General features: G+C 36.4%; 1 protein-coding gene and 2 pseudogenes across 2 annotated transcripts in view; 1 reads left to right on the plus strand and 2 right to left on the minus strand.

Moving 5' to 3' along the window:
- Nucleotides 1–881: 881 nt before the first annotated feature.
- The window catches only part of CEP95 (centrosomal protein 95), a 30,997-nt gene continuing 11,994 nt past the window's right edge, over nucleotides 882–19,884 (minus strand). The window contains exons 7-20 of one of the 2 annotated variants that reach the window (XM_039859881.1): nucleotides 16,303–16,434; nucleotides 15,587–15,777; nucleotides 13,952–14,064; nucleotides 13,631–13,760; nucleotides 12,858–13,011; nucleotides 8,194–8,333; nucleotides 7,290–7,376; nucleotides 6,334–6,463; nucleotides 5,328–5,497; nucleotides 5,138–5,212; nucleotides 3,866–4,018; nucleotides 1,879–2,025; nucleotides 1,502–1,573; nucleotides 882–1,229 (exon numbers count right to left, since the gene is read on the minus strand). In XM_039859881.1, coding sequence (XP_039715815.1) covers nucleotides 1,053–1,229; nucleotides 1,502–1,573; nucleotides 1,879–2,025; nucleotides 3,866–4,018; nucleotides 5,138–5,212; nucleotides 5,328–5,497; nucleotides 6,334–6,463; nucleotides 7,290–7,376; nucleotides 8,194–8,333; nucleotides 12,858–13,011; nucleotides 13,631–13,760; nucleotides 13,952–14,064; nucleotides 15,587–15,777; nucleotides 16,303–16,434 — 1,871 coding nt within the window. In that variant the 3' untranslated portion in view covers nucleotides 882–1,052. Of the gene's footprint in view, nucleotides 1,230–1,501; nucleotides 1,574–1,878; nucleotides 2,026–3,865; nucleotides 4,019–5,137; nucleotides 5,213–5,327; nucleotides 5,498–6,333; nucleotides 6,464–7,289; nucleotides 7,377–8,193; nucleotides 8,334–12,857; nucleotides 13,012–13,630; nucleotides 13,761–13,951; nucleotides 14,065–15,586; nucleotides 15,781–16,302; nucleotides 16,435–19,884 lie in introns of both variants that reach the window. The other variant, XM_039859880.1, reaches the window with a different exon arrangement.
- LOC120600436 (uncharacterized) lies at nucleotides 2,268–2,386 on the plus strand (annotated as a pseudogene).
- LOC120600450 (uncharacterized) lies at nucleotides 17,159–17,276 on the minus strand (annotated as a pseudogene).

Consider the following 19,884-nt stretch of genomic DNA (forward strand, 5'->3'; position numbering starts at 1 on the left):
GTATATCTGGCCTCGTCTTGTGCATATCCTGTCTTTTCCATCCGGGTTGTCTTGTTACAATGTATTGCAGTTGTCTGCATGTCTCTTCCTTATGCTCCCAACTTGGCCGATCCACTATCTTTTCCTAAGGAAGCCCCTGCCTGCTCTCTTCTCCAGTACAGTCAGATGCTATCCCATCATGCCTTCTGGCCTTGGCCATTGTTCATATACTCATACCCATGCTACTCTCTACATGCCCTAATGGGAACCTCTCTTCTCCCTTCCTCTCCTTTCCTGGTGTCCTCTGCCATTCTGTGGTTTTGATCAGCCAAGTCCCCGTATCCTCAACTGCTCTGAAGCCTCCCTCCAACTCTTGGACCTCACTGAAGCCCTCACCTCCATGGAAGATACCACCCCAAGTGCGTTTTTCTTTTTCCCTCATATTTCCCCATATTAGAAATAGGACTGGTATACTCTTGCCCACTTCAAGTCCATTATGCCTCCTTCCCACCTGCAGCCACTGGTGTTCTTTTGAGGAACACACCGTCTGGCCTTACACCTCATGCCTCTCCTCATGCTCTACCAATTGTCAGAAGCCATAATGCATAAATTCTCATCTAGCCAGCATGTGAAAAAGCTACACACACCTACACCTATCTTCAAAGTTCACCCTAAGGCCCACCTCTGATGACAAGCCCACACTTCTACCCCTTTTTTGAATTAGAGATTGTTTTTGTCCTCAAGTGCTATATTTTACTGTTTTTATTGATCTACAGCAATAGGCTTCAAGAACTGCCTGCTCAATCATGGCTTGTTAATTGCTTTAGTACAAATATAACTGATGAAGAATGTGTGCCCTTACTGCCTCCTTTTAAGATTTTGGGTTATAAATTCAAAAGCAGTAAGCTTTAAGAAAACAATTTTATTTAAAAAAATTATTTCATAAAAAGAACTGGAATGAATATATAGATAAGACATTTAGAAATGATTCTTCTGGTTTAGATAGTTTACTGGCTCAGTTCTAGCTCTGCCCTGGTAAAGTCCTTCAGAACTGTCACTTTTGAAATCTGGCCTCATGGGAAGGGATTTTTACTGTGCTGGAAGGAAGCCAGATGAAGCCGCGATCTGAGGCGCTCAGCTTCCAATTCCCGGAAGAAAGCATCGTCGTCGTTCCGCGTTATCATGTACTGCAGCTGCTGAATTTCCTTCTCCATCTTAGATCTCAGCTCCCTCTTCACCTTATGTAGTGTCTAAAAGAGAATTCATGTCATCCTTCTATTCACAACATATATTCAGATTCCCATTTATTTTTATTCCCTCTCAGCCTTCTAGCTCATCAAGTGCCTGCAATAATTTTAATAATTTAGCAGCAGCTCTTAAAGAGAACTTAACAGGTAAAGTTAAAAGTCACAGAATAAATGTTTTGGGTCACAGATGGATCTTTTTATTAGTATCCTCTCCACTCCCCTTAAGGATTGCTTTAAAAATGTAAATAAATGGTTTCCATTCTGTTGATTATTACCTGAGCCTGGGATTTTTCTCTGGCTTTGAGATCCTGACGTTCCTGTGATATGGCTTCTGCCAGCAATGAAAACTGTTTACAGGGAAGAAAAAAACCAAATCCTTTGTCTGTAGTCCAAATATAACAATTCTTATACTTAATGTTCACAGGCTTAAAATCTTTATTTTAATGGAAACAGGGCAATACAGATTCTATATTATGGTTAAGCACTAGCTTATTTTATCTTAAATTTCATTCTTGAAAATGGGGTCAGTCAGTCTAACCTGTATAGTGATAAGTTCTGAATTAATATGTGGAGATTTACTATTCAACAACCTTTTGAAAGGGTGGTCAGGGGTAAGCACATTTAGAATGTAAACAAGCAGCAGTGAGCCCACCTGGTCTTTATAGTAGTTCTCCATTGAGTCCAGTTCATTCTGGTGCTGTCTCTTCTGTTCATCTCGCTTTTCTTTGGCATAGTTTCTTAGGTCACGTAATCTTTGCTTTTGAATCTGTAAACCTTCTTCAAACAGTTTCTTAAATATCTATCATTGAGTCAGAAAAATTAAGTTATACTGAACTTATATAATCATTTTACCCAAATTGAAGTACATACTTACTGAATTTCTCAAAAGTTTTTTAAAATAACAGATTTACTGCTATATAATTCACATGCCATAAAATTCACCCCTTTAAGGTATATAATTAAGTAGGTTTTAGTATATTCAGAGTTGTACACCATCACCACTAGTTCCAGAATATTTTCATCACTCCAAAAAGCAGCCCCATCTACGGCCATGCCACCCTGAACACGCCCAAACTCATCTGATCTCGGAAGCTAAGCAGGTTCAGGCCTCGTTAGTACTTGGATGGGAGACCACCTAGGAATACTAGGCGCTGTAGGTGATAATAAATAAATAAACAAATACAAACAAATAAAAAAGAAGCCCCAGACCCAATAGCAGCCACTCCCCATTCTCCCCTCCCCTGGCAACTTTCTACTTTCTGTGTCTAGAGATTTGCCTACTGTGGACATTTCATAGAAATGGAATCACATGCTATTTGACCTCTTATACTTAGCATAATGTTTTCAAGGTTCATCTAAATCATGGCATGTATCAATATTTCATTCCTTTTTACTGCCAAAACTTATTCTACTGTATGGATATATCACATTTTGTCTATCCATTCATCAGCTGATGGGACACTAGGTTTGTTTCCTCTTTTTGGCTACTACAAATAATGCTTCTGTGAACATTTGTGTATAGGTTGTGTGGATCTATACCTAGGAGTGAAATTGCTGAGTCACATGGTAGCTCTATGTTTAACCTTGTGAGGAGCTGCCAGACTGGTCAAAAGTGGCTGCACCATTTTGCATCCCCACCAGCACTGCATGTGGGTTCCAGCTTCTCCACATCCTTGCCAACACTTGTTAGTCAACTTAGTGAGTGTGAGTGGTATCTCATGGTGGTTTTGATTTGTATTTCCCTAATGATAATGGTGTTTCAGCATCTTTTCCTGTACCCCAAAGATTCTTTACTGCTTTCAGAAAAGGTATCTCGAAGAGCTGCATTTAAGGCAAGAACCCGTGAGCAGAAGAAACAAATACTACACCTGCATTTGTATCTACAACTGAGGGTGATGGGGTCATCTATATAGGCCACAGGAAAGCAAACTGTTCCAAGGATCTGAATATGCCCACTTGTCCTCTATTGATTAAAGAATTCTAGATCAAAAAACTGGTTCTTACAGCTTTACATTCATTAACCAGCCATACTATCTTAGTCAAGTTAGTTAACCTCTCAAAGCCTCAGTAGTCCTCTAGAAATGGGATGACAGTATGACCCACTTCAGAGTATTTATTTAGCCTAGTTAACTATAATTACCTTAATGTATTACTCTAGGGAAGGAATTTATTGCCAGTTTAGAATCCTAAAATTTAAGCATTTCAGCTTGATTAGGATTAGACAGCAAATACTTCATAGAAGTAGCTCGTAGCATATCTATCTGTTCTGTTATTTTCTTGATTTTATATGGGAACCTAGGTCATCTAGTCACACCTTTAGTTCCTGTCTCCGATAACATGTTCCCTACCCCAAAAGAAGTTGTATGGGGAAGTACCTATGTGCCTATGTGCAGGAGGTCAGAGGGCACTCAGACCTCATGTTAAGATGAGGGCAGTGGAGACAGAATAGACTGGGATGTGCTATGGGGTAGTACATGACATGTGGCCAAGTCTGAACTCTCACAGCCAGCAGTTTAGTACTTGCATTTGGATTTTAGATTCAAACTGGGACACGATTCAAACAAAGAAGGTGGCCCTGAAAGGTAACAGACAAAATTCACCATTGTAACAGGGTTATTAGATGGAAAAGCTATATTTACCATTTCTTCCCGGGTCCTCATTCTCATCATTTTTGCACGCAGCTGAACTCTATAATCATCGTAATATTTTCGGGCACGAACAATCTGCTGCCGATTTTCTTTTATCTTTGATTGGGTCAACTTCTGCCTCTGAATGCGGTCCTTGAAATCTTGCTAAGAAAGGGAAAGGAGAACAGAGGTAAGGACAAGAGAAAGACAAACTCTAGCATTCCCATCTGCCCCACTCCGCATCACAGCGTCTTCAAGCAATAAGCCAGGTAAGCAGCTGACCAGTGGCCAGCTGCCTAGGCATAGAGTATGAAAGACCGTCAGCCCCCAGAAGCCCTCTAGCCTTTGGCAGGTTTGTCACCTCAGTCCTAAGAGCCACCCCAGTGAGCCCTCACTGCTGCAGACAGCAGCAGTTATCCGGGAGGAACTGAGGATATCATCTCCCTGTTCCACCAGGGGATCACCTAAGCCACACCCAAGCCAGCTTGGAAGGAGTAGAAAAATGGTACTGACTTTCAAGCAAAACTTGAGTTACTGAGTATTTACATCAAAACTAAGGAAATCAGACAGTATCTTACAAAGGATAATGAGGATAAAATGAGATCATGTACGTAAATCCTTCAACTAAATGTTCAGACACTTGTTTTCTTTCCCCCCATACCAAAGTACCACAGGCAGTTCTTCACATGGCTTCTCCTTTGGGAACTGTTTGGGATTATAGTTCTCATTGCTTATAGCTACTCTACATTGTCAACTAGGGGTTTTAAAATCTCTTCCTCTAGCATACTGTCTTTGACCTCTGTCCTCTCCTTTCATTATACTCAACAGAGGATAATGTGTTATGTAGAATTCTCTATCCAAATTATAATGGAGGCTGGTAAACTACCTCAGCTCTCTACTTGGGACCTGAGAAAGACAGGAGAGGACTAGAAGCACTATGTTACAACCACCTGGTACCTCGAAGGGGCTATAAAGGTAGAGACAGACTTGGATAAAAATCTCAACCTTGCCCTTTGCTGATTACGGTGGGACCCAGGGCAAGTTAACATCTCAAAGCCTCAGGTTTTTCATTTCATAGAAAACATCTCCATTATGACTAAATGAAATTGTGTATGTGAAGCACCTAGTACCTTCCTCACTCATCAGGGCTGGTTAAAGTCCCAGATGCTTCCACAGGCAAGCGTTAGAGGTAACAGTGGGACTACTGCCCAGCAGGGACAAATAAAAGTAATTACTGTGATTTCTGAATTCAGAATTTTAATACACACTTTACTCGCGACATACCAGTCTCTTGTTATGTTCATATTCTTTCTTGACAAGTGCAGTAAGCAGGTCATGCCTTCTTAAGGCTTCTTCTGTCTTTAAGAGGGACAAAAGGGAAGGAGGTTAATGATGCTATTGACTAAATTCTCAAGGATAAGCTCTCTCCCTTTCTGGATTATATTCCTGTGCTTAAGGTTGACAGTTTACTTACTTCGTCCTGGAGTTTCTTCTTTGACCGATTTTCTCCATGTGCATCTTTTTTGAGCTGTTCGATCTGTGCAATTTGCTGTTTCCACATTTTGCTTAGTGTTTGGCCAGAAACATAGAGAAATGGAAACTGCTCAAGCATGAGGGGCAGGAGACTGTGTTCGTTTACTTTCTCTGCAAGGTTAAAGAAAAAAAAAGGATGCTCTTAATCTGAGAGACTTGCTGACAGCTTTTAATAAGAACTCTCATTCCACCTTCCTGATAGATCAAAGCTTATCTAAGTGATGCAGTTATGACCTTGAAAAGAACAATTCTAAAAGTATGTTATTACTTTTGCATTCCTTCTTTGATCAAAGTAAGGCAGCTCCTAGCACAGATGAAAATAAGCTCAACAGTTCTGATTGACGACAAGCTGGTCTTGTGAAGTCCATCCTAAATGCTCAGCTGACTCAGCGCCTGGGGTGGATGCTCTGTGTGTGGTCAGACAGACTCCTCAGCCTTACTGGGAGGCAAAATTTGTCTGATGGGATATAGTCAGAAGGCCAGTAGTCTTTGAAACTGCAATCTGGCCTTTCACATGACCTCATTTTCCTTATAACAGGATTCTTAACACTCACTGGTACCAACTATCAACATTACAGGAGCTGGACGTGCCATCTGCTTGCTCTGGAGCATCCCTCTGGTTCTACCAACTTCCCAGGAACAAAGAAAAGCCATCCAGTGTGAGTGAGCAGAGTAAAGCTAAAGCTGAAGCAGCAGGAAGTAGCCCTCGTATTCTTCGGGTGCCAAGATATAGGTCTCCCTAAGATATTATTTAGGAGTTTCAAATAAATGCCTTATTTGAGCATTTTATCTTTCTTTACAGAAATCTAGCATATGGCAGTGATAAAAGAGAGAAATTTCTCCAGCTAACTAGTGGATGTTAGTTTTCAGTGCTGTGTCCTTGGAATGTAGCACACACTTTCAAAGGATGCCAGTTTTCCATAAAGTACAATTTTTGTGGTTCTTACTTGGAACTGCTTTATTTGGCTTTGGCAAGCCACCTCTTGGACTTGTGGTTGTGGTGTTTCTAGGGTAAATCTTCCAGGACTGACTACGTTTTGGAGTTCCTTTATGAGCAGATTCTCTGTATATTTTTTCCTTAGAAGCAGATATAAAACAGAATAGAAATAAGGGATAAGTCTAATAGCTCTTTACACATCATCTTAAATATTATATATTGACAAAAATAGCTAACTAATCCCCGGCCAAACCACCTTCAGATTTCTAAAATCTGGTTAGTATTTATCTATTCTAAGTAATAGATAGATACCTTTTGGCTTCTGGCATCTTTTGGAATTTGAAAAGCACTGACTGTTTTGAATTTCACAGTCACCATCGTCCTACACCCTAAATACAACTACTACTGCTTTGATGTACCTGTTTCTTTGACAACTTTTTCCATGCAAATTTAAAAAGTTTTGAAACAATGTTTAGTTGTAACCATACTATATTTTATATCTAGTTTTTTCATGGACACTTTAGCATAACCATTTTCCCTATGTTTCATTTAGTTTCTGTAACCATCCTTTTGAAAGGCAATGAAAACTTAGGCTTTGGGTTTCTACCAACAGGCACAGAACAACTGAGATTTCCTGTGTTCTCTTACTTCCCTTTGACTTGTCAGCCTCGACTATCTCTTAAACCCCTGATGAACTGCTAAGCAGTAGAGCCCCTTAAAAACCAAGAGAAGCTTTGGGCGGGAAGGAAAAAGGCTAGTGCTCTTTGGTATCATGTCTTGCCACATTTTAGCAACTTGGCTACCCTATGAATAAGAGGAAATCCCACATTATGAAATGAAATCCTGCCTTTTTCTACGGGACTAATATTAAGGCTTTGCTGATTCTTTTTTCCTTTTATAAAGTTCATCTCTGTACTTTCCACTGATCCGATAACAGCATTTATTACAGTTGAGACTTTTACCCACTGTTTCCTCCTCATTTATTCCTAGAGGTCCAATATTCTCTTGAACTTCATTTCTTCTTAGTTCCCTTTCAAATGCTTCAGTTATTGCCTACAGAGGAAAAGGCCACATGATATTACATGTTATTATATATAATTATTAAAAACATATACAAATGAAAATGAAGGAAAAAAATTCACCTAAGATCCTACCATTCTATTTACTTTTTTTTCTTAAGTTCCTTTGAGGCTCTATATCACAAATATACATTATTTAACAGATGTGTTAATTGGGACATAAAATGAAATTCTACATAATGAGTTTTTTTGTTCTCATAGTTTTTGTAATTATTTTGATAGTCCCCTGAGTGGAAGTTACATATTTAGTTGAAGTTACATGTTATTGTAAGACATCTAAATTAGTTTCGATTCTTCACCATTATATAACATACTATAGCAAACAAGTGTTCTGAATTTATGTTACATTTCAAAATCCTTACTCCATAGAAGAAAAGTCTTCCTTGGTAATTACATATTCTCCTCGTCGAAGTCTAACCACCTCTTCTTATTCCTGTCTTGGCACTTTTATCCTGTCTGTAACTCAAGTAGCTTGTCGCATTTACCTCAGATTCTATTAATCTTGAAGCTGTCTCTGAAAATAACCCTTACTGACCTACTCTTTCTTAATCCACTGGAGTACTGGGCTATATATCTGACAAGGTTAGTTTTCTTAAAATTTCATGAGTACAAGTTTTATGCTCCCTAATCGGGGAGATAAAAGCTATGTCATATAATTTTCTGTCATCCACTCAGCTCAAGAATATTAAATGCATTTTAGCCTTTAATCAACACCATGCTCACTGCAGCATTTGGCTTGAGGGTAAATGGTACTGCCTGCTACCCAAAGGTAGTCAAGAGATAGGGTGTACCTTTGCTTGGAATCGGTGGACATCTGCTTTTTTTGGCTTTCGCTGCCTTTTTCTTTCCATATGGAACTGTTTGTTTTTGTTAACAGGAGATGGAGAGAGTGAATGAGATCTGTAAGGTGGCCTTCTGTGCATGGCAAGACCTACAACACAGAAGAGACGTGTACCATTAGTTCCTTATAGCTAGAAATTTTAATTAATTTGGAAACCAAATAGTTGATTTTCACCAAATCCAAAGAGAGTGACTGTGAATGTGCTAAATGTACTTCTATGATTAATTTATATTTTGTGTGTATTTAGTCATACCAAGTAAACAAATGCACATAAATATGCGCTATCTCAAAGAAGTACTTAGGTTCTACATTCAACTTGGGGCTGAAGGTGGAGCAAACTGTGGAGTGCCTGTTGTGCAAAAAGGCCGAAGTTAGGTGCTCTTGGTGGTGGAGGAAGAAAGAAAATGTTAAACCATCTGAGCCGAATGGCTGCTACCCTTTTACCTCTCTAGGTCCTGAGGAGGTGGGATGTCAGTATCTTATCCTTATAAAGCAGCATGCTTATAAGCAAAAGTTAAATAGTTTAGTTTTCTAAGCAGTCCCGATTCTTTCCTACTTAGCGATCTAGACCTCCAAATTCCACAGTCCCTAAGAGATCTAAATAATCACCTCTCTCCACAAACCTTTTTATGTTCCGTTGTTTATAGATGAGCTTGGATATTTAATAGTTATAAAAAAGGAGACGCCATGCCTTTTTGGAAAAGCAGATAATTCAATATAGCTCTAAGGTCATGAAATTAGTTTGATACCTTTCTAAATAAATTTTCTCAGAGAATTCAAATCTCCCCGAGCTTTTATTTTTCTTTTCACTCTCTTTTAATTAAAATCTCTCAAATTCATTTTGAATCTCAATATTAAGAATAACTATGGCACAATTTATTTTAAATGTTTTTATGACATTTTACTATAATCACAATGTATTCTTTTTTAGAAACTGAAAATCTAATTGTAATAACATTATATAGTAACTTACAACGTGTTTTCAAAATGGGATACCATATGTATGTGTATAGTAAGAGAAACATGTAGGTTACTGGGTTAGAGTTCCTAGAGGTTACCTGAGTCAAGCTTAAAGGAAGAGAGAGGAAATAAGAGAAGGAAAAGTATTCTTGGAGTAAAAAAACAACTGAAAAAGTTAAGGAAGGTTTGAATGAGAAATACTGTTCCTAGAGAAACAAGGATGGTCAAAGTACATAAAAGTGAGTGGAAAACACGTAGAATTTTAGTTGGTGGAAGACAGGATAATTACTTGAATTTGAACAAGTAGTAGGAAGTATCTGCAAAGATGTGGCAAATTAGAAACTTCAGACGTTGCTGATGTGAGTATAAACTGATACAATCACTTTGAAGGGGAATTTGGTAACAGTGAAAAAGTGTAAACCTCATGATCCAGTAATTCTAATAGATGTAGATCCTAGAGAAACTTTTACACATGTTACAGGTAGTTCATTGCAGAATTGTTTGTAGCTATAAAAAGTGGAAACAAACTACATGTCCTACAACAGGAAAAATGGTGATAAATATATATACAAATATAAATGGGGCACACCGTATGACCTTAGTTACATAATAGTTAAAATGAAGAGGATGGACAAATACCAACATAGATCGCTAAAACAATGTTAACGGAAAAAAGCAAGTTGCAGAATAATATATATAGTATCTATAAATCGAAAATATAAAACAATAGCATATTTAGACAAGTAACACATAGGTTGTTAAAGTATAAAAACGGGTAAGAGGGTTTCTGTTCACGATGGCAGTATAAGAGTGACATCAGCATACTGGCACACTGAGAAGACCCCTTTGTATCTACCCTTAAATCTACAAGTAAGACATCTATACTCCAACAAAGGTTCCTCTGTTCAACACACTACCACGCCTGAGAAACCCAGATATTGGTACATCTGAAAGTTGGAATGTGTAGGGGAGGCAGGATTGGGGAAAGGAGACCCAGGTGACTCAGACACAGCAGAAACACCCACCACTCCAGTCACCCCGGCAGTGATTCACAGTAATACCCCAACAGCCATGACCCTGGAGTTCCAAGTAGTGCAGGTAAAAAAAACCCGAAAGCTTGTGCTATGGCACCACCTACTGGAAAACAAAAGAAAGACCGCTAACTATCAACCAGCTGAATTGTTAAAATCAAAATGGTATCTATGTTAGAAAGGTGTTCACTACTCAAATGCCCTGACAGTGGAATAACCCATCAAGCACCATGAATAACCAAGATAACACTGTAACACAGAAAGAAGATGACAATTCTCCAGAAACCAAACTCAAATTCCTGGAAGGTTGTGATCTAAATGATAAGAGAATTCAAAATAGCAGTCATGAAAAAACTCAAGACACAAGAAAACTGAGAAAGGCAATTCAATGAGCTCAGGAATAAAATTAAACGTAAGACTCCTTAACCAGAGACTGAAACTATAAAAAACAACCAAACAGAAATTCAAAAATTGAGATGAAGAATGCATAGAAAGAGAAATAAACAATCCGATTTACAATCACATCAAAAAAACAAACAAACAAACCTAAGAATAAACAAAGGAGGTGAAAGACCTGTACACTGAAAACTACATTGTTGAAAGGTATTGTTGAAAAAATTGAAGAAGACACAAAGTAATGGAAAGATATTTTGCTGTCATGGATTAGAAGAATTAACATTGTTAAAATGTCCATATTACGTAAAGCAATCTACAGATTCAATGCAATCCCTATCAAAATCCCAATGGCATTTTTCACAGAAAAATAGAACAAAAAAATCCTCAAATTTGTACAGAACCACAAAAGACCCAGAACAGCCAAAGCGGTCCTGAGAAAAAAGGACAAAGCCAGAGTTATCACACAGCTATACTAATCAAAACAGTGTGGTATTAGCAGAAAAACAACATGCAGACCAATGGAACAGAATAAACCCACACATATATGGGCAACTAATTTACGACAAAGGAGCCAAGAATATACACTGGAGAAAGGAATAGTCTCTTCAATAAGTCATGTTGGGAAAACTGGTCAACCACGTACAAGAAAATGAAACTGGATCACTATCTTACACCATACACAAAAATTAACTCAAAGACATGAATGTAAAGACCTGAAAAAATAAAATAGAAGAAAACATAACCACTAAGCACATTGGTCTCAGTGATGTTTCTGTGAATTTGACTCCAAAGGCAAGGAAAACAAACAAACAAACAAATGAGACTACATCAAACTAAAAAGCTTCTACGCAACAAAGGAAACCATCAATGGAACAAAAAGGCAACCAATGGAAAGGAGAAGATATTTGCAAATGACACTTCCGATAAGTTGCTAATAGCCAAAAGATAAAAGGAACTCATACAACTCGACAACAAAAAACAAACAATCCAATTTAAAAATGGGCAGAGGATCTGAATAGACATTTTTCTAAGGAAGACATACAGATGTCCAACATCACTATTAAGGAAATGTACATCAAAACCACAATGAAGTATCACCTCACACCTGTTAGAATGTGAGATAACAAGTAATAAGATGAGAGAAAAGGGAACCCTTGTGTACTGGGGGTGGGAATGTGAACTGGTGCAGCCATTATAGAAAATGGTATGGAGGTTCCTAAAAAAAAAAATTAAAAACAGAACTACCATATGACCCAGCAATTCTACTTCTAGGTATATATATTTCCAGAGGTAAATTGAAATCCCTACCTCAAAAAGATACCTGCTCCCCCATATTCAAAGTAGTATTATTTACAACATTCAAGACATAAAACAACCTAAGTGTCCATTTAGATGTGAATGGATAAAGAAAATGTGGTATATATACAACAGAATATTATCCAGCCATAAAAAAGAAGGAAATCCTGCCGTTTGTGACAACATGGATGGACATGAAGTCATTATGCTAAGTGAATACGTCAGATATAGAAAGATAAATCCTCTATGATCTCACTCATATGTGGAACCTGAAAAAACAAACTCATAGATGCAGAGAACAGACTGGTGTGTGCCAGAGGTGTGGGTTAAGAGGTGGGTGAAATGTGTAAAGGTACAAACTTCCAGTTATAAGATAAATAACTTCTGGGGATGTAATGTACATAATGGGGAATATAGTTAACAATACTGTGTAGCATATTTGAAAGTCGGTAAGAGATTAGATCTTAAAAGTTATCACCAAAAAAATTGTAAATAAGTGAAGGGATAGATGTTAACTAAACTTACTGTGGTAATCATCTGTAATATATACATACATCAAATCATTATGTGGTACACCTTAAACTAATACAATAGTATATATCAATTATAGCTCAATAAAACTGGAAATAATAAAAACAGGAATTAAAAAAATACCAACTTTGAGAGTAGTTTCTTTGAGGGAGGGAAAAAGAATGGGCTGTGAGAAGGATGGAGGGGATTTCAACTCTTGTTTCTTCAACACAAAAGGTGTAAAGCAAATATAATTGTTAACATCTGCTATTTCTAGACGGTGGAGATACAGATATTTGATACTTTTAATCCTTTTACATAGTTCTGAAATATTTAAAGTGAGAAAGCCAGTCATGAACACGTGGAAGTGCCTACGTGGTTCCCTGGGAAGTCCTCATCCTGGCCTCTCTGGGATAGGTACCTGGCCTTTGCTTCTTCAGCCTACACTCCATGATGCTGTCACTGTGCTGAGACAGGGTCTCATAATTTCCACTCTCCACCTCTTCATTTCCAGTTTCTTCTTCTGTGTAGTCAGTCTTTTCTTTAATTCGAACACCCAGGGCACTTTTTAACATCTATCAAGAAAATTCTTTTCAACATCTTTCATTGATTTCAGCAGAATGCAAGTTAGAAGGAGTAGACAGATACGATCTTTAGAAAGCTTCCTCTGATAATTAGGCAATAATAACAAGTTTTCAGATGCTTATGCATGTTTAGTTTCTAAAGAGTGTATGTCATTGCTGTGGACTTTTCAGTTTCAATAAATTTTAGAGTAAGTCACATAGGGATTTAATATATTTATTCAATGATACCCCCAAACTGTAACATCGTATTTTGTGAGAGTCAGAAATTCATCTAATTTTATAACAAATCTATCTTTAGTGACAAAGGGAAACTATATAGATGCAGCTAAAGATAAATAGTTTAATGTAATCGCTTATGTTAAATGATTAGTTTTCATTAGAATTCAATAAAAATTTGGATAAATCTGTACCAAATTTGGTTATATCATAAAAGGCTAGGAGATCATTTTTCATCCTATGTCCTACCTGTCCGACTTATGGAACATTTTCACAGCAACTAAGACAACTAATTTTCCAGTTTCTTAGTTTAGCTTTCATGTGCAATCGGAAGATCACTTAAATGCTCACCAACTATGGCAACTGCAATAATAGATTAAAAAACAAGACTTGCCGAATCTAGTTCAGAGAGCCGTTGAGAGAGTTTTTCTGATACTGCATGTAATTCTTGTTCTGTTAACCTATTTCTTGGCCTCTGGGAGAAAGGTGAATCCCAGGATGAGACTGCAGATCTATTTTCATATCTGTAATAAAAGTGACCATATGACATTTAAGTAGCCAAGTGTACATTACTTAGTTAAAAATAAAAACTATAATATGTGCTTTAACAAATATTTTACATTGACCTTCACAGCTAAGTTTGGAGAGTATACCCCTAACTCCTCAAATCCCCTTGCAAACAGATTGTAAACACTGAAGCCTGCAGTAATATTACCTTTTTCCTTTGGGAAGCCTCCTTGTCCTAGGGCCTTGGATCTGAGATGGACAGATTTCCTGTCTGCTCTCTTTAGGTATTTTAGAAGTTAAGAAAACTCTATTATCTGGCTCCTATTAAAAATAAGAGAGAGTTGACTTGACAAAACTATTTGAAAAGACACATAAAAGTAACATTTTGTATCTGGAGGAAGGGAGGATCTATTGCACAAAGCTAGATGCCTTTATTCTCCATGCTTTGCTTTTTTTAAAACGCATTTGTCAAAATACTCCATTGATCCCCAATGCCAAAGGAATGGAGCAATGTCTATAAACTTGTACTCAGAGAATAATGGTGACTCAGGATGCCATCAAATATGAAGGCAGGTGAATGTTTGCAAACATGAAAATTCAGGGGTTACAGCTACACCTGGACAATGAAAAAATGATCAAATCACAAGTGGAAAGTATTAGTCATAGCTTTCATGTCAAAAAAAAATCAATAAAAACTGTCCGAAATTAAAACAGTTAAAAACAAAACCTTCCCAAATATGAATATAAACTCTTAACAGTTTTAACGATTCATTTCTTAACCTTAGAGGGAATCTTATGGATAATATTTCTTGTGAAGAAACGTCTGATGTTTAACAATCTCTTCAGTTTCACTTCAGTATCTTTTTCTTCTATTAAGGTAAAGTAAAATTTAATACTCTAATAACTAAAATATAATCAACATTTAAAAAAACACTTTTTTATTGAAGGTTAAGTGTCCTCAAAATGAACAGTACCACTTAACTGCCACGCAGGTCAAGAACTAGAATATTACCAGCAACTCATAAGCCTTTCCACAATCCCCCCATACCTCTCCCAAATGTAACCATTTTCCTATGATTCTTTTTTTCTCTTTTTATATATCCACCCTCCTATCTGAATAGATGCACAGAACGTTTAGGATGGTCACGTAATGTGAATGATGCTTATTTCATCTCTTTTTCCAGTACTTTTTCTGTATTATTTAAATTAAAAAAAAAGAGAATATCATTATTTATGAATTCACCCTTTGCATATATCTGCCTGTTCTAGCTTCTAGGAAGAAAGGGACAGGTTGGTTGTATAAAAAGGGATTTTTGTTCCGAAGGAAAAAGAGTAGAAGCTGATAGGCCAGGGTATTAATGGAAGTTCATGTTGGATAACAGGAATGTGGAAAAAAGGTCATTTTTCACCCTTCTTATATTTTAAAAAATTTTTAATTATTTAATTAGGGATACATATGGGTGCTGAAGCTAGAATACCTGAGTTCAAATCCTGACTCTACCACTGCTGTGACCTCAAACAAGATACTTAACCTTTCTCTATCAGCTTCCCAATAGTACCTACTCCAGAGCTGTATTGTAGGGAGTAAATTACTCAATCCTTGTCAAGTACCCAGAAGGGTACCTGATACAAAATAAACAATATGTGTTGGCTCTTACTATTATTCTTTTTGTATTTTCATCCTGTCCTTATATTCCTAGAGTAAGAACATGTAGATGTATGCAAAGATAAATTTTAAGAAATAATAGTGCTCTGATTAGTGCAATATCTGACAACTATTCTAGCAGAAACTTCTTTAAATCTCTAGACTTATATTCAATTGAAAGCAAGCTTTTCCACTTACCACAGAAAATGCCATGCTCTCTCCAGTAGAATTCATGGCAGGGGAGCAGTGACTTGAACGTAAGTATTCGTTTCCTATGGGGCAAGGTGCTCGAGGCTCTGAAGGGTGGTACGGTGGATATAAAGGAATAGCTGATTGGATAGGCTCCCCTAGCTTCCTAGCATTTGGAATCATATCCACAGAAGGAATTTCTGCTAGGTGGACAAATTTAAGTGGACATTAAGATGAAACTCTAAGAAATAAATCATATATACATAACTGTATAAACATGTTCACATGTACTTAGAAATATATTTTAAACTTGATATTTTTTTAAAAAAGTAACCATTAACAATGGTTTTATATAATACTAACCATATGAAAATCCCAGAGATAACAAAAAGAAATGATAATATTTTTTGAGTTACTCTATTTTGTCATTCACTAGTAATGTGAAGACAACCAACTGATATACTAATATATCAGAGACTCTTACTGCCCTAAAGTGTTTGAGAGGAGAGGATTTAGATAACAAAACAGTGTATGTAAAACGTGACTGAAGACCATCTTACAAAGACATCAGAGCTCATAATTAATAGCAAACATTTACAAATAAGATCATCTAAAACATAAAGTGTAGAGCAACACAAGTAAACAGGTAACAGCAATAGCAATTGTCCCAGGAACTATTGTCTTCAAGTCATAGCAAAGGTCCAAAAATTAATATTACTACTCACTGTCTTCAACAAAAGATGTCCTACTCTTGGACAAAAAGCTGGATGAAGGAGGGTTCAGCGCTTCTTCATGTGATTTAGAACATGGTACAGTTGAGGCTTTTTTAGACTGTATTTCATTAGGACCTTGGGTACCTAGTAAAGAAAATATTGAAAATTTTTTATTGCTGAATTTTATACTCAAAGCGAAGAGTTTTGCACCCTGAGAATAATAACCTCAGGAATGACATAATCACGTTGGTCTGATTGCTCGAAATAACAATTATTTTTAATGATTATCAGATATCAAGATGTAGTTCTGCAGCTCAGAATCATTCATGCAACTTGAAAGCAAAGTTTCACACAATGTTTCATTAGTTTGCCTTAGAAAAATAGATGTCAGCGCTGTAGAAATGCTGACTGTTGTATGGGTATGTCTCTGAGTTAGGGGTCTTGGCTGGTACCGTAATCAAAGATTTATAGATCGAACTTTTATTTATCTACTTTACAAGTGCTTAACATTTTGAATCAGCTTTATATTATTACACAGAAAGTGATATTAAAATATTATCGAAATTGAGGGAATATCCACTTTGCTCTTAGAAATCTACAATACACAAACTCTCCATAAACAAAGTGGATTCGTGACCTCTCCTAATGACTTTTTTTATCCCTTTTTCAATTTATGAAAGAATTCACAATAAACTTACTCCTTAGAAGGTATGAGAATGTACTCTGAAAACTCATCGATACCAATATGATCAACTGACAATCACTAAATACAGAACAATTCACTTCGTACACATCCCCAAATCCATGCAACTGATTCCAAGACATCATGGTTTTAAATTTTTTAAAATTAAAAAAAGTGTTTTTTTAACGCCTGCAGCACCTGGTATTACTAGGTGGTCTCCCATCCAAGTCCTAACCAGGCCCAACCCTGCTTAGCTTCCGAGATCAAACGAGATCGGCACATACAGGGTAGTATGGCCATAGACTATTTTTAAATTTTTGACACTCATGTCTTTTAAAAATCAGCAAATATCTTTTTGTGCTCTCCTTTTTCATAATCCAATGCAATATGGCCATTTTCACATCAAAATGTTTTAAATATGCAAATCTCCCTCCATAAATTCATAGACATGGAAGCAACCTAAGTGTCCATCAACAGACAAATGGATAAAGAAGTTGTGGTACATATATACAATGGAATATTAACTTGGCCAATAAAAAGATTGAAACCTCACCATTTGCAACAACATGGACAGATCTAGAGGATATTATACTAAGTGAGATATGTCAGAGAAAGACAAATACCATATGATTTCACTTATATGTGGAATCTAAAAAAAACAGAAATGAATAAACAGAAACAAAACTTATACGGAGAACAAACTGATGGTTACTGTAAATAATGCTGCAAGTAACTTTTGGAATTAGTGTTGTGTATTTCTTCGGATAAATAGAAATGGGATCGCTGGGTCATATATTAGTTGTATTTTTAATTTTTTGAGAAACCTCCATAATTTTCCATAGTGGCTGCACCAATTTGTCATCCCACCAACAGTGCATGAGGGTTCTCTCTTCCCCATACCCTCACCAACACTTGTTTGTTGATTTACTGAAGATAACCATTCTAACAGGTTTGAAGTATTATCTCATTGTGGTTTTAATTTGCATTTCTCTGATGACTAGTGACAGTAAGCAACTTTTCAAATGTCTATTGAGCATTTGTATGTCCTCATTGGAGAAATGTCTATTCCAGTCCTCTGCCTATTTTTTCTTGTTTGTTTGGGTTTTTTTTGGTGTTAAATTGTATGAGTTCTTATATACTTTGGATAGTCACCCTTTATTGGATGTATCATTGGTGAATATCGTCTTCTATTCAGTAGGTTGTATTTTCATTTTGTTAATGGTTTCTTTTGCTGTGTAAAACTTTTTTAGTTTGATGTAGTCTCATTTATTTTTTCTTTTGTTTCCCTTGCCTGAGGAGACTGCAAACAAATATTACTAAGAGCAATGTCAAAGAGTTTACTGCCTATGTTTTCTTCTAGGAGTTATATGGTTTCAGGTCTTACATTTAAGACTTTAATCCATTTTGAGTTTATTCTTGTACATGGTGTAAGAAGTTGGTTTTTCTTTTTTTGGGGCATGTATCTGTCCAGTTTTCCCAACACCATTTATTGAAGAGACTGTCTTTATTCCATTGTATATTCTTGCCTCTGTCATAGATTAACTGGCCATATAGGCATGGGTTTAATTCTGGGCTATTCTGTTTCATTGATCTGTGTGTCTGTTTTTATGCTAGTACCATGCTGTTTTGATTTTTATAGTCTTATAGTTTGACATCAACTTAGTTCTCAAGATTGCTGTGGCTATTTGGGGTCTTCTGTGGTTTCACGTAAATTTTATTATTTGTTCTAGGTTTGTGAAATATGCCATTGGTATTTTCATAGGGATTGCACTGAATCTATAGATTGTATGGGCATTTTAACGATGTTAGTTCTTCCTACCCATGAGCATAGTATATCCTTCCATTTATTTGTATCTTCTTCACTTTTTTCTTCAATGTCTTATAATTTTCCAAGTATAGGTCTTTCATCTCCTTTGTTAAATTTATTCCTAGGTATTTTTTTTTTATGCAATTGTAAATGGGATTGTTTTCTTAATTTCTTTCCGATAGTTCGTTATCGGTAGATAAAAATGCGACTGATTTCTCAATATTAATTTTATATCCTGCTACTTTACCAGATTGTTATCAGTTCTGATAGTTTTTTGGTGGAATCTTTAGGGTTCTCTCTATATAGTATCATGTCATCTGCAAATAATGACAATTTTATTGCTTCTTTTTCTATTTTGACACCTTTTATTTCTCATCTGATTGCTGTGGCTATACAATGGACAATACTATGTTGAGTAAAAGTGAAAGTAGATACCCTTGCCTTGTTCCTGATCTTAAGGAAAACACGTTTAGCTTTTCACCATTGAGTATAATGTTAACTGTCAGCTTGTCACATATGGCTTTTATGTTGAGGTATGCTCCTTCTATTCCCACTTTGTTGAGAGTGTTTAACATAAATGCATACTGGATTTTGTCAAATGCTTTTTCTGCATTTATTGATATAATCGTGATTTTTATCCTTCATTTTATGTGGCAAATCACACTGATTTGCTGATACTGAACCAATCTTGTATCCTAGGAATAAACCCCACTTGGTCTTGGTGTATGATATTTTTAACGTATTGTTGAATTTGGTTTACTAATATTTTGTTGAGGATTTTTGCATGTATGTTCATCAAGGATATTGACCTAGAATTTTCTTTTTTTGTAATGTCTTTGTCTGGTTTTGGAATCAGAGTAATGGTGACCTTGTAAAATAAACATGGGAATATCCCCTCCTCAATTTTTTGGAATAGTTTGAGAACAGGTATTAATTCTTTGTTTGGTAAAATTCACCTATAAAGCCATCTGGTCCCAGACTTTTGTTTGTTGTTTTATTACTGATTTGATCTTTTGTTAGTAGTTACCAGTCTGTTCAGATTTTGTTTCTTCTTGATTGTCTCGGAAGATTGTATGTTTCGAGGAATTTATCCATTTCTTCCAGG

Source organism: Pteropus medius, unplaced genomic scaffold (genome assembly GCF_902729225.1).
Source record: "Pteropus medius unplaced genomic scaffold, Ma_sr-lr_union100, whole genome shotgun sequence".
Lineage (NCBI taxonomy): Eukaryota > Metazoa > Chordata > Mammalia > Chiroptera > Pteropodidae > Pteropus > Pteropus medius.